At 48.1% G+C, this 14,833-nt stretch overlaps 1 protein-coding gene across 1 annotated transcript; it reads left to right on the top strand.

Annotated features, from left to right (window-relative positions):
- On the top strand, positions 1-5,557 carry LOC135185714 (patched domain-containing protein 3-like). Its single transcript, XM_064162756.1, has 4 exons — positions 1-897; positions 1,121-1,242; positions 2,532-2,677; positions 3,369-5,557. The coding sequence occupies exons 1-4, from the start codon at positions 16-18 to the stop codon at positions 4,994-4,996; spliced, it is 2,778 nt and encodes a 925-aa protein (XP_064018826.1). The 5' UTR covers positions 1-15; the 3' UTR covers positions 4,997-5,557.
- Positions 5,558-14,833: the final 9,276 nt, after the last annotated feature.

Below are 14,833 nucleotides of genomic sequence, written 5' to 3'. Positions count from 1 at the left end.
CGGTGATCTCGCTGAATGACAGCAGGGAGGGTGCGCCCGCCTTGCCCCTCCGGAACGGCCCTGGGCGCGCCGCGGTGGAGCTCTCATTCTGCCCGCAGCACCGGCAGCAGAAGGTGGGTCTACTGCGGCGCATCGGCCAAGCTGCCGTCGGCAACCCCTGCCCCAGCCTCGCCCATGGAGGAGTCGCGCAGCCACAGCGAGAGCTGCTCCTGCTGTAACACCAACTGTGTGGAGCGGCCGCTGAGGCGACTCTTTGAAGGGCTGGGGAGCAGCGTGGCCGCCTGCCCCTGGCCCTTCGTGCTGCTGCCGCTGCTGCTGTCGGGCGGGCTGGGAGCCGGCTTCATCTTCCTGCCGCAGCGGCAGGCGAACGACATCGAGGAGCAGTTCACGCCGACGGAGGGGCCCGCCAAGGCCGAGCGCGACTTCGTGCGGCGGTACTTCCCCACCAACGACTCGCAGAGCTTCTCTGCCACACGCCTGCCCACCGAGGGCGCCTACGCCGCCCTCATCGCCGTGGCGACGGAGGACAAGTCCGTCCTGGACTCGGCGGCGTGGAGCGAGGTGCTGAAACTGGATGGGGCGGTGAGAGCGAGCGACTACGAGACCCTGTGCGCCCGCAATGCCGCCGACGGCGCCTGCAGCAGCCCCAACCCGCTGCTACAACCCGCCGCCCCGCAGAACCTCACCTACCCGGTCAATGGAACCTCCTTCCTGGGCACCGCGCTGGGCGGCGTGAGGACGGACGCCGACGGGCAGGTGGTGTCGGCGCGGGCCCTGAAGCTGATGTATTACCTGCGAGAGGACGGCCCCGAGGCGGCGGAGAGCCGGCAGTGGCTGGAGAGCTTCCTGAAGGAGTTTCCCAGGCAGCTGGCGAGAATGAACTTCACCGCCATTCAGGTAAGCAGCTGCGGGAACGAAGCCCTGGGCTGCCCGGGCTGCCCCCTCGCCGGCGGGGAAAGGAGCTGAAGTAGAGCAAAGGCAGGGGCATTTTGCAGGTTGTGAGGGTCATGGGGCTGTGTCCGTACCGATGTGATGCTCAGCATCGCCTGTGCATCTGGACAGAGACCAGGGAAAGGCGAGAAGTGCTTCATCTTTTCTTTCCTTGTTGTTTTCACCACAGGTGACTTACTTTACATCGCTGTCCAGGCAGCAGGAGTTTGAGGGAAATACCAAGAGCGTGATCCCACTCTTCTCCATAACGTATTTCTTGACAATAACTTTTTCCATCGTCTCTTGCCTCAGGTAAATGCCTTCTCCTAAGCGATGGATCAGTGAGAAGTGACCTCCACTCTTCTTTACCCTGCCTGAACTACTTTCTGCTCTTGTCAAGTGAGGTTCTTCTGGAAGCTGCAGACTTCACACTGCATTTGATAACAGGCACAGTCATTCCTTTGCTGCTTCTCTCCTACTTGTGCCTGTTTCCCAGCAGCTCACACGGGGTTCATGGTCCCTGCCACACAAACACCTGAGTGAGTGTTCAGTGCAGACATGCACACTTGAAGGCCAGTACCCATTTGTCTGTCCGCTGAAGCCGTCAGCCATTTCTGTAGTCCCTGCCTCACAAGAATACCTTTATGTGGCTGAACATAGAAACAACTCTCCACTTTATATCTTTCTAAGAGACCCGAGGTGCTGTAGCCTTGGCACCAAAGTGCCAGAACAGAGACTTGGAATGGCGAAAGGGTTCCACATTCCCATGTGCAGGAAGGGAGCAGCCTGGCACTGGTAGAATCTGGCAGACCCAGTGGGGACATCACCAGAAAGATGTATCAAGATCAGAAAAATCCTCATTTATGGCAGGAAGGGAAGGAACAGGTGATGCTATTGCTAAGGTTATTCTCCTACTTTCTGGCTTCTTTCATAGCTTTCTGGTTGCATCTGTTTGTGATACTGTCAAGGGCAGTTCCACCAACACATGCCTCTTGCCTTGGGGGTTAGAGGTTCTCCTAAAGTTCCAAAATGGGCTACAGACTGGAAAATGTGACACACTGGGCAAGAGGCAATTCTCTACTCTCAGTATGGTATGAAGTGGGAATGTTTCATGGGAAATCCTTGAGCCAGTCCTTGAAGGCACCTTGGCAAGTGGCTGATAGCCAATCTGTCTGCTGAGAAAGCTGTGCTGCAAACTGCTGACTGCCTGGGAGATGCTTCCACACCACACTGAAAAACACCACCAAGAACCTATGAAAAATGAAACATCATTTATCGAAACATCATTTGGGGGTCACCCTAAATCTAGCCTCTCCCTGGTAGAGCTCATGCCTCTTCATTTCCCCAGCTCTCTTGTTACTGATTCCAGGGTCAGCACTTACCTTTAGGTATAGGAATGGCCTGCAGGAAGAATGTCTTTGGCACCTCCTAAAGAGTTAAGTCTTGCCCAGTGCTGACACCTGGGAGTTGTCCTAGGAAAAAGCAATGCTCCTCAAGAGTTCTCTTCCCAGGCAGGTGGTGGTTGGTGCCTCTGGGCTTGTGCCAAACCCCTTAGTGACATAGTTGCTATGTGACTAAAATCTTCCTCACACTATTTTCAGGTTGAGCTGTATAAGAAATAATGTCTGGCTTGCAAGCTGCGGAGTGCTTTCTGCTGGTTTAGCTGTACTGAGCAGCTTTGGATTGATGCTCTTCTGTGGAGTGCCCTTCGTGGTCACTGTCGCAAATGCACCGTTTCTCATTCTGGGTAAGTAGAGAGGTGAGCTGGAAGCTGATACGAAACCGAAGTGGAGTTACAAGAAACTGAGGGTCTTGGTTTTCTGGAGTGTGATGGGCATGGGCAGGTCCATCCTGCAGTGAGGGGAAGAGACACTTGTAGAATGTAGTGCTTGGTCAGATAAACCTGGGCCTGAAGAGAACTTAGGCAGTGTGCAGGGCTGTCTGTACTTGCAAATAAGTTAAGTGTGACTTAACTTTCAGAGAGTCAAGAGAGTAATATTGGCAAAGTCCTGGAAGGTCTGTGTTTCAAATTGCTGGAGCAGGGCTGAGAGAAGCACATGGGCTCTTCCCTCTTGAGCCTCTGCTCACAGCTGAGCATCAGAGTAAGCAATGTATTTAATTGCTAATCTGCAGCACTGGACTCCTGGAGAGCAGCTGCAGCACTCTTGTCAGAGATGGGCTTGGTGTGCTCACTCCTTCAGCAGAGTAAGGTTGAGGGATCAAGAACCCATCAGGTCACCAGGGCTTTCTGAAGTGTAATAAATTCAGCCACATGCAAAGGATCTGTTTTCCTGTGCCTGCTTACCTTGCATCAGCACTAGAGCAAAGTTACCAGCCTCCCTGTATGCAGCCCTGAATGTGATTGCTTGTGTGCCCTTGCCGGGTGTTAGGGGAGGCTGCCGGTTGCAGTGTGGCGCTAACTTTGCCTCCTCTTGCAGGGGTTGGTGTTGATGACATGTTCATCATGATTGCTGCCTGGGAACAGAGCTCGAGAAGAAAAGAGAAGTCCAACGTTAAGTCTCTGCTGGCTGAGACTTACTCAGAAGCAGCTCTTTCTGTGACCATCACCACCCTCACAGATGTTTTGGCCTTCTTCATTGGCACCTGGACTGCTTTTCCATCCGTGAGGTCATTTTGCCTCTACACAGGCACTGCTTTTGTCTTCTGCTATATCTATACCATGACCTTCTTTGGGGCAGTCCTTGTATTAAATCATAGAAGGGAGCAAGGAGAGCGGCACTGGCTGACTTGTATGCCCGTGGGAGGAGGGGAAGGGCAGGCTGAGTCCTGCTTGTACAAGGCTTGCTGCATAGGCAGCTGCTCTGGGCACTCATCTCAGCCAGACAGCGAGCATCCAATGACCATATTCTTTAAGAAGTACTATGGCCCTTTCTTCACCAACAAATGGATCAAGCCACTTGTGGTGCTGCTGTACGCAGCCTACCTGGGTGGCAGCATTTATGGCTGCATTCAGATCCGGGAAGGCATCGATCTTCGGAATCTGGCCAGTGACGACTCCTACGTTGGCCCCTTCTATGATGATAATGAGGAATACTTCTCAGAGTATGGCCCCAGGGTGATGGTTGTCATTACTGAAAGTGTAGATTACTGGAACGAGACTGTTCGCCTTGGCATTGAGAACTGCACACAGGATTTAGAGGGCATTTCATATGTAGACCAGAAGCTCTCAGAATCATGGCTGAGAGTGTACACAGCCCTAGGAAATGCTGGTCAGGTAAATCTAGACAATAAGACTTCTTTCCTCAATAACTTAACTCTGCTGTTCCACATTGCTCCCAGTTTTAAGTGGGACATTAACAAGACTGAGGATGAAATCAGAGCTTCACGTTTCTTCATCCAGACAGTGAACGTGACCTCAGCTGTTGATGAGAAGAATCTTCTCCATGAGCTGAGAGAGAGAGCCAGGCAGTGCAGTGTGCCACTGCTGGTGTACCACCCAGCGTTCATCTACTACGACCAGTACCTGGTGATAGTGCAGAACACCATTCAGAACGTTGTGGTTGCTGCGGGGGCCATGCTCCTTGTCTCCCTTCTGCTCATTCCCAGCCCCTTGTGTTGCCTGTGGGTGACCTTTGCTATAGCTTCTGTCATAGTGGGTGTGGCTGGCTTCATGACCTTTTGGAGCGTCAATCTCGACTCCATATCCATGATCAACCTGGTCATTTGTATTGGGTTTTCAGTAGATTTCTCTGCTCACATTTCCTATGCTTTTGTTAGCAGTGGAGAGTCCTCAGCCAACGGAAGGGCAGTTGAAGCTCTGTCCCTGCTGGGTTACCCAGTCTTACAAGGTGCAGTTTCTACTATCCTGGGAGTCGTTGTCCTGGCTGCAGCCAAAGCCTACATCTTTAGGACATTTTTCAAGATCATGTTCCTGGTTATTTTGTTTGGGGCACTTCATGGTCTTGTTTTCATTCCAGTGTTTCTAACCTTTTTTGGGAACTTTGGCACATTGCCCCACTATATAGAACCTAATAATAGTTCACTCCACCACACCACATCTGAAAATAAAGAACTTAGATACAGAAAAAGTAAAGACTGTCCATGAGTTGAGTTAAATATCGTATCTATTTATTATATGTAGATTAAAATGCAGTGGCTTTTGGGGAATGTAAAACATGAGGAAGGTGAAGGACAGAAGAATGAATACAACAGAGAATGAAAGGCTTCAGAAAAGCCAGGCAAGAAAAATAACAGAAGAAATGAAAACACAGAGAATGGGTTCTCATTTCTTACTTTTGTGTGTTTGACTCTGCTGCTGTTTAATCCTTTTTTTGGTGACTTGTTCGTTGAATGTAGTAATATTCTTCTGAACACTGACCATGGCAGCAGCTTAATAAACCACCTTACAGGTTTACCATAACTCAGCCCAGCTCAGACCCAGAAGACAGCTTTCCCCCAAGAGGCTCAAACCTGGAGATTGTACAGCAGGAGGTCAGAACTGCCTTGGACCGCAGTGACTTGTAAGCCTTCAGGAGATTAAGTCTGTGTAGGCTTCTAATGCAGCACAAAGAACCCTTAGGGAAGACAAACTGACTGACATTTTCTATCCACATCCTGTTCCTGGTGTCCTGTTTTCTTCCCAAGATTAAACATTTTACATTTACAAGGTTGTGTGTAGCTTCTGTTTGCTCCAGTTTGTAACGGGATATGCCATAGCTTATTAAACACCTCCTGGGTAACCACCATGGAAGACATGCTGTGGTGTGACAGGGGAAGGATTCACTAGAATCACACCCTGGTTGAGGACAAAGTGAAAAAACTACTCAACTTTAACCTGGTCCGTCCTGGAACTGTAACCCCATATGAAGTCACAGAGTCGTGGAGTGTTAGGAATTGGAAGAGAGCTCATCTAGTCCTACTTCCCTGGAAGAGCAGGCTCACCTAGGGAGCAGGATGCATGGAATGCATGCAGGCAGGTTCTGAAAGTCTCCAGAGAAGGAGACTCCACATCTCTGGGCAGCCTGTTCCAGCACTCTCTCACTCACTATAGAGAACTGTCTCCTTGTGTTGAGAAGGAACCTCCTGTGTTCCAGCTTGTACACATTGTTCTGTCACTAGGCACCACCAAAAAGAGACCCTCACCTTTATCCTGACATCCACCCCTCAGATATTTAAGACATTGATATGATCCCCTCAACAGCCCCTAGTCTCTCCATCAACATTCTGTTGTGTTGGTCAGTAGCAACCCATCCAGTGATGTGTCAGTGAGACAGGGGAGCTTTCACTGAGTAAAAGCAAAGAATATATGAGATCTAGGGACAAGACACCGCATGAAAGGCCAGTCTATATCTTGTTATCAGTTTAATGAGCTACCTGTTGATAGCTCATTATATCAGTGACAGGAACTGACATTTCTAATTTTGAAAAACAAAAGGAGTTAGGAGTTATTAAAACATGTAGCCCAAATCTGCAGATGTGAAGTTTCTTCCAAGAACTGCAGCACATGTGACAAGGCTGGGGTTTGCCTCTGCTCCATCTGGATTCGGATTAGAAGGAAACTCCAAACAAGGGGACGCAGTCTCAAGTTCTCCCAGGGAAAGTCTAGGCTGGATGTTAGGAGGCAGTTGTTGGCAGAGAGAATGATTGGCATTGGAATGGGCTGCCCAGGGGAGGTGGTGGAGTCGCTGTGCTTGGAGGTGTTGCAGCCAAGCCTGGCTGGGGCACTTAGTGCCATGGTCTGGTTGATTGGCCAGGGCTGGGTGCTAGGTTGGACTGGCTGGGCTTGGAGGTCTCTTCCAACCTGGTTGATTCTATGATTCTGTGATTTCTGACCACTTGCATGAGACCCAGCAGACTGGGCAGATTCCTTCCGTTTCCTTCCTCATGTCTCTGCTTAGGGGTACAACGGACTGGAAGTCAGGTCAAGGCCTAAGCGACGAACAAACATCAGATTGTGAACTGGGAAATGAAGATTTAGAAGTCAAGACAAAATAAATCAACGCTTTAGGCTGCTGGCAGCTGCAGAGTTGTCAGGAGCCGGTTACAGGAGACGGGAACCCTCCGTCCTCTCCAGGCGCAGCCTGAGGGTCACCAGCCGACGCTACGGCAGCACTCGGGTGCGGGAGGCGGCGGCGCGGCGAGAGACCAGAAGGGACTTGAGGCGGTCGCCCTCTGCTGGGCGCACCCCGGAACTGTCATCGGCCGGAGAGACGAGCGGGGAGGGGAGGGGAGGGGAAGGGTCATGGGAACAAAAGCAGAAGCGAGGGATAATTGGTAGGACAGAAGGAAGACCAGGACTCCTGGCCATCCAGTTGAGACGTTGGCTCACAGATCTTTCCAGGCAAGTGGGCTGGAAAGAGTTAAGAATGAACCTGCATTAGTAAATATGTTTATCAGAAGAGTTGGTCTTCAGCCCGTTGCCCGGCTCCCTCAGAGAAGAGAGGAAGGCTTGAGGAGTCTCGGGGGGGCAAGGTGGGTTTAGTGGCACTCAGGAGACAAAGACTTGAAGGGCTGACGGGCTTGAAGAGAGCGTACCGCTGCGAGCGCTGCGGGGGCCGCATGAGGCCAGCAGCGACGGGCACTGCGCTCGGCTCCGGAGCCGGGGCAGGGCAGGGGCTCCCCCGCAGTGATCCACCCTGCGGCAGCTGGGGATTATCACCCTCCGGAAAGCACTTGGTGCTGGAGGCACTGAGCAATGGCTCGGGGCTGAGAGCTCCCCGCTGAAGGAATGGGGAAGCTGGATGCCATTAGAGTAGAAACGAAACCCGCATCCCTGCCCCACCCTTTCCACAGAATTGCCTGAAATACAAACAAAGATACAGCCCAAACTTCATTGCACGGACTAGAAGAGAAGTGATACTTCAACTTCTGTGCCAGGCTAGAGCTGTGCCCCTGCACTTTCGCAGTGCAGGCCAGCACACCAAGTTAACCCTTGGCCTGACACATCCTAGTTTGCTTCTTATCATAGAATCATAGAATCAACCAGGTGAAAGAGACCTCCAAGATCAGCCAGTCCAACCTAGCACTCAGCCCTGTCCAGTCAACTAGACCATGGCACTAAGTGCCTCATCCAGTCCTTTCTTGAAAACCCCCAGGGATGGTGACTCCACCACCTCCCTGGGCAGCCCATTCCAATGCCAATCATTCTCTCTGCCAACAACTTCCTCCTAACATCCAGCCTAGAGTCACAACTTGAGACTGTGTCCCCTTGTTCTATTGCTGGTTGTCTAGGAGAAGAGACCAACCCCACCTGACTACAGCCTCCCTTCAGGTAGTTGTAGACAGTAATGAGGTCACCCCTGAGCCTCCTCTTCTCCAGGCTGCACACCCCCAGCTCCCTCAGCCTCTCCTCATAGGGTTTGTGTTCCAGGCAGCATTTGTGTTCTTGTCAGCATTTGTTCACATTGTCATGTCCATCAAGGGTCGTTGCACTGTTTAGTGAACACCACAAAATTTACAAGTGGAAATAAAATTTTCAGGATACAGATTTGATGCTACAACTACTGGCAGTGGTCACTGTTTTCAGGTGTCTGCTCTGTTCCATAACAGCAGCCCTAACTGTTCAATAAATTTTGGTTTAATGCTTTGATGTCCTGCACCTGTTCTTTATTCGACAAATGTCATTGTCAAAGTGAATTTCAGCTGAGCAAAACGCCAGATTTGTGCTTAGTTTTTGTATTTTTGCCACTTCAGCCTCTGCCTTTGAAGTCTAGATCTAGAAAGGAAAGAACCTTTGACAAAGCAAGAGTTTGTGCTTCTCAGCAGCAGGCATGCAGACAGACCACGAGGGGTTTTGTAGTCAAATGGGTACTGTGGCCAGTAGGAAACTCTCATAAACAATTCAGGTAAAGAATAAATGATGCAGAGATAAGTTGCCAGTCAGGATTACTTCCCAGCTCAGACAGGCTTGTGGTACTCAGTGCACAAGGAGTAGTACTCCTTTTTTTGCCCAGTGTCTATTACATATCACTTAACCTCTTTTTGAGGAGATGGTTCTACAAAGTCCTGGGGTTTTTTTCTCCTATTTCTCTCTCTCTGTTAATTGTTTGAATAAACCCATCACAGCCTCAAGTTCTTTGAGCATTGCTCAGTGACTTCCTCTGCTGAAGCAGACATCCTAAGCAGTGTTGAATCCACTTCTGTTCATTTAAGTTCAGTATCTCTCTTTTTTTACTTCTTTCTTTTTCTTTTATTTTGCCTTTTTTCCCTTGTGATTTCTAGTACTGGATTCAATCTCCGGAACACAACTGGGATGTTTAAAAGCTGAAGACAGACATTTCTTCTGCTGAGTGCTAAAACCAATTAGTTCTGAGAGGCACAAGAAAACTTAGCATTTCTATGGGCAAATAACTTGGCAAGTCCAGAGAGAGCAGTAGATTTTTTTTTCATTCAGCTGTTCAGCTGTGTTTTCTGTTGCCAGCTTGAAGTATTAATTTCAAGTGTGGAAAGCAGAAATAATTCCAGTGCTCCTCTATGGGGAGGAGCAGGCTGCATTTCCACGAGCCATTTGAGAACTTCTTTCTTGTAAACCTAGCCCAGCTCATCCTCACACTGTACCAAACTCACCAGCTGCTTCTCATTTGCACAGAGATGCTGAAAACATGAGGTTTCACTTCCTAACCCTGCCATGCAGATATTTAAGGAGTGCAAATATTGAGCAGTCTCTGCCCTGATGTGATGTGCACATCCTTAGAAACAAATTTAATTAACCCCAGTTGATTTTTAACCAAGCCAGCCTTCACAGTGAGCACTCATGAAGGCTGCTGAACTGATAAATGGTCAACTTGATAAATAGAGCAGAAGGAGTTTGAAACCATGCTGAGTCTATAACCAGAGTAAGGACCATCTGTTCGGATTTACTATGCTAGTATTAACAGCATATAATGGATGAAAAACAACATCACACTCATTCAGAAATGTCAACAGGAATTACCAAAGCTCTTCCTGCCATGGTGGCTTTAACTGCAGCGTTCAGCAGCTCTGGAGTTTCCCAAGATTTTAATTATTCTGTGTATCTGAGGAGATCAAGCCTCAAGCTGTAAAACCCCTCTGCATCTCACCCTGAGACTACTGACTGCTGCCCCAAATATCTGGATCTGTGGGTTCAGTGCCCATGTCACAAATCCCAAATGTCTTGCTGCTGCCCATGTGAAAAACACATGACTTCTGCAGTGTCTCCTTCCCACCAGAGAGTGCCCAGGGAATTGCTGCATATTCATTTCTAGCCTAAACAGCAGCCAGTGAGGAGCTTGCAGTAAGTCACAAATCCTTCCTGAAGACCATCACCTTCTGTTTGAAGACCTGGGCTGTTTTATTCACTATTCTGAAGGGGAAAACAAACAAACAAGCAAACAACAACAAAGACTCGTGTTGCTAACCACAGGCCAGCTCTTGTGGTTTTAAACTTTAAGAGCCCTCCCTGTGAGTTTCTTCTCGCAGCTAGCTACAAGTAAGATGTTAGCTTTAGCTAACAGCCATGACACTGCTTGGAGTGGGGGGGTCTTGATTTGGAATAAGGGTCACATCATCAACAAGTTAAATATGGATTTGAGCAGCTTCCAAAGAAGCAGATTAATTGTGCTGAATTTGCTGTGCGTAATACTGACAGCAAAGGGGGTCTGCGTTGTCCTCTTAGTCACAGCCAGCCACTGCAGCCACCACAGAAGGCAAAGGTGCATTTGTCCTGTGCCCATCTGCCCTTGTAACGAGGCTTTTATCAAGTATCAGCTGAGCAGCATAGAACTGTTAAGCCAGAAATGACAGTAAAAAGAGATGAAGAGGTTTTCTAAAATACAAACCATCCAGGTAATGACACAAAAGATACAATCCTGTCATCATTATTGCTACCTATGGCACTTCTAGGGTTTAAAGCTGGGGAGGTTTACCAGACAAAGCATGAGTTAAATTCCTGGAAAGCTAAGGAACAACCATCTACATGCTCGCTGACGGGCTTCCACGACTCATGAAAGCCAATCTTATTGACTTAATGGAGAACAGGATTAGAGTCTAAAGGTCTGATTTAAAGTTTCAGATTACATGAACAGACATCAGGAAGACACCTCCTGTTGGGTACACTTTCTCCCTTTGTGGTTATCACCTCAATCATAATATTTCCTTCCAATAATCCCTGCTCAAGCCACAACACCTAGAACTTGTTTCTCAGGACTACATCCAAAAGGCTTTTGAATATCTCCAACTCCACGATCTCCCTGGGCAACCTGTGCTAGTGCTTGATCATCTTCATGATCAAAAAGTGTTTCCTGATGTTCAGAAGGAGACTTCCATGTTTCAGTCTGTGCCTCTTGTCCTGTCACTGGACACCACTGAAAAGAGCCTGGCGCCGCCTCCTTTGCATTCTCTTCCCTTTCCCATGCTGAACAATCCCATCTGCCTCAGCCTTCCTTTGCATGCGATGAGCTCCAGTCTCTTAATCATCCCAAGAGCCTTGGATGTCTGAAGAACTTTGTTGCAGCTCCCCAAGGATCCTGCAATGTCTTGTTTTGTTATTGATGCTATTATTTCTTGTAATTGTCACAAATGCAAACACTAAGGAGCCGTCAGGTCAGCATTCCACCAGCATCATAGCAGCAGCCTGTTGAGTAAGATCCATCTTGATCTATTGACTAAAGTAATTAAAATATTGACATGGATCCAGCATTTTTATTTTACAGTGGGAATCAAGGAATCAAAGTTTGTGCAGTAACAAGGTATTAATGAGGGCAGCTATTATCAGTGACATTGTCACTATCAACTGAATACCTGCTTCTCCTGGACATTATCTGAAGATGAAATTGCAAGTTGGCTTCCTAAGGTCCTGGGGTTTGGCTGCTTGGGTTCAGGGCCAAGGTAGTTCAGGGCCAGAGGTAATGCAAGGAGGCCATGGTCCCAGCCAGCCCTGGTCTTGGGGAAATGCTTGTAAGCTGAGGCTCCATCAGCCAGCTCCTGCCAGAGCTCTGCCCACTGCTATGTCATAGTCCTGCCACAGCCTGGCTGTTGCCTGTGATCTGGATGCAGGTCACACCTGCAGGTGACATGGATGTTACCAGGCATTATTTGATCTAGAAAAAGCAAGAAACAGACATGGGTGCATTTGCAGTTCATCCTGCAACCTCCTTTTATGCAACCTGGGGGATGTTTTGATGAATCTCCTGGGACAAAGAGTGCGTCCACAAGCACATTTTCCAAAGGAACATTAGGCTTCTTTGCCATTATTTCTGTATTTATGTCACTGCTGTTTGGAGCACATCTGACTAATTGGATTTGTGGTTATACCCAAAGAAGGGGAGAAAATTGCTTTAGCAATTTGGCTAAATTTTATATTACTTCAGGCTCTGACTGAAAAATTAAGTTTTCCAAGTACTGTGCTGAAGCCATAATTATCTTATTGCTGAATATGGATCCTGCTAATGGGATCTTTCCTCTGATAACAGGATTGAGAGTTTGGAAACTGAGAGTGCAGAATCTTTAAAAATACACCCCATGCAGTGACTCTGTCTGAGGTTAATTGCAAAGACCAAACAGCATTGCCACTAAAAGCCTTCTGTTAAACACAGATAAAGGGTTTTTCTTTCCACAAGTAATTTACCTAATTGCAATTCAGATTTTGATCAGAACATAATTTTTCAGAAGGAAATGACAGCTACAGCTTTCTTCAAACAATTAGGTTTGACAGCAGCTAATGAATCAAAAAAGCCCTTTTAAACTAATCCAGAAGCATAAGCAAGAACTTCAAGGTCTTATTTGTAGTTCCAGTTACGATGTTTGGTAGTAGAGAACAGCACTCAGGACTTTGTCACTGCTCCCAGAGCACTGTGGATTGCTTCTGTGTTTTTTGAAGTCCATTCTGCTGCTTGTGGGTAGTTTTTCCTTCTACCCATACTCATTGCTGCTTTCAGGAAATCAAACATGTTGCTGAGCTAATGCATCTTCTGCATGGATTTTCTAGGCTACTTTCCTGGTCATATATCCTATGCATTTGCCAGACACAAATGGAAGATTAGTCAGGGCTCTGCCCTTGCTGTCTTACCCTGTACCGCAAACTGCTGCCATCAGAAAAAGTTCTAATTGCCCCAGTTGCAGCTGAAATTCACTTTGCCAGAGTGTTTTTGAAGATCAAATTTCCTGCTATATTTTTGAGGTCTGGCAATGGTTTTGTTTTTATTCCAGCATTCTAGTCTCTGGGACATTCATGACAGACCCACAGAAGAAGTCAAAACCAAAAGCCATAGAAGATCTAAGCTCCGTCAGCAATCCTTCATGATACAAGCACCATCAGTAGATTATGAAAATCCATCTTTCACAGTGATGCTTTGAAGAGTGATTGCTTTGGCCAAAGAGCAGCACTGCACTGGCTGCAGCCAAAGTTGGTGCTTCAGTTTCACAGAATTAGGCCTGTCTTTCTCCAGACTAAACCAAATAGGTCCAGTTACAGCTGCACCACACATGAGAGATTCTCATAGCTACTTAACACAACCTGGCTGCCTACATTCATCCATGTAGTCTTAGGAGCTGGGGACACAAGCTTTGGAGTTGTCCTGCTTGACATAACCTTGTCAAGCTCTGGCTCCTTTTTTTCTCTCTTCCTCATTTCTCCTATAGTTTCACATCTCCACTTCTGCTTCTATCAACACAATGCAATAGTGACTTACAAAACACAGGGTAGATGGCTTTGTTTTGAAGTGACAACAGATTGCTTTTTCTAATGTAGGGCATCATCAAACAACTTTCAGCACCTTAAAGTAATAGTAATATAATATACATTAAAAAAACAGGAAGATTTTCAGTGTGTTTCACTTGATTATGGCTGAATTCTTAGACTACCAAAGAGCAGTGTACAATAATCACAATACTAGAAGCCTATTGGTCAACATGACCTGAACATGAGCCAGCAGTGTGCCCAGGTGGGCAGGAGAGCCAATGGCATCCTGTCCGGTATCAAGAACAGTGTGGCCAGCAGGACAAGGGAGGTTATTCTTCCTCTGTACTCAGCACTGCTCAGGCCACACCTTGAGTGCTGTGTCCAGTTCTGGGCTCCTCAATTCAAGAGAGATGTTGCAGTACTGGAAGGTGTCCACAGGAGGGCGACAAAGCTGTGAGGGGCCTGGAGCACAGCCCTGTGAGGAGAGGCTGAGGGAGCTGGGGGTGTGCAGCCTGCAGAAGAGGAGGCTCAGGGCAGACCTCATTGCTGTCTGCAGCTCCCTGAAGGGAGGCTGTAGCCAGGTGGGGTTGGTCTCTGCTGCCAGGCAACCAGCAACAGAGCAAGGGGACACAGTCTCAAGTTGTGCCAGGGGAGGTCTAGGCTGGATGTTAGGAAGAAGTTCCTGCCAGAGAGAGTGATTGGCATTGGAATGGGCTGCCCAGGGAGGTGGTGGAGTCACTGTCCCTGGAAGTGTTCAAGACAAGCCTGGATGAGGCACTTAGTGCCATGATCTAGTTGACTGGATAGGGCTGGGTGCTAGGTTGGCCTAGATGATCTTGGAGGTCTCTTCCAACCCGGTTGATTCTATGATTCTATGAAATCAAAGCATGTCTAGAGAAATACAACTCACAGCCTTTGAATCATTGAATCACTGGCAAATCATGCCCCATGAATTCAGTGGCCTTTTATGATGGAGTTACAGCATCAATGGATAAAGGAAGAGCAGCTTATGTCATCTACCTGGACTTGTGCAAAGTGTTTGACACTGTCCCACACAACATCCTGGTCAATGAACTGAAAAAATATGGACTTGAGGAGTGGACCACCTGCTGGATTGGGAACTGGATAGCTGCACTCAGAGGGATATGATCAATGACACAATGTCCAGATGGAGACCAGTGGCAAGCAGCATCTCTCAGGGGTCAGTACTGGAACCAGTGGTGTTTAACATCTTTGTCAGTGACATGGACAGTGGGATTAGGACACCCTCATCAAGTTTGTGGATGACATCAAGTTGTGTGGTAC

The sequence above is a fragment of the Pogoniulus pusillus genome, chromosome 23 (genome assembly GCF_015220805.1).
Source record: "Pogoniulus pusillus isolate bPogPus1 chromosome 23, bPogPus1.pri, whole genome shotgun sequence".
Classification (NCBI taxonomy): Eukaryota; Metazoa; Chordata; class Aves; order Piciformes; family Lybiidae; genus Pogoniulus; species Pogoniulus pusillus.
The sequence above is the reverse complement of the archived record's forward strand: the minus strand, read 5'-3'. Positions and strand labels throughout refer to the sequence as shown.

Bases quoted from the DNA above. Each gene is read 5' to 3' on its own strand.
- LOC135185714 (XM_064162756.1), top strand. From the start codon at position 16: ATGACAGCAGGGAGGGTGCGCCCGCCTTGCCCCTCCGGAACGGCCCTG. The intron at 898-1,120 runs GTAAGCAGCTGC...TTTTCACCACAG, and splicing joins TGAACTTCACCGCCATTCAG to GTGACTTACTTTACATCGCT. The intron at 1,243-2,531 runs GTAAATGCCTTC...CACTATTTTCAG, and splicing joins TCCATCGTCTCTTGCCTCAG to GTTGAGCTGTATAAGAAATA.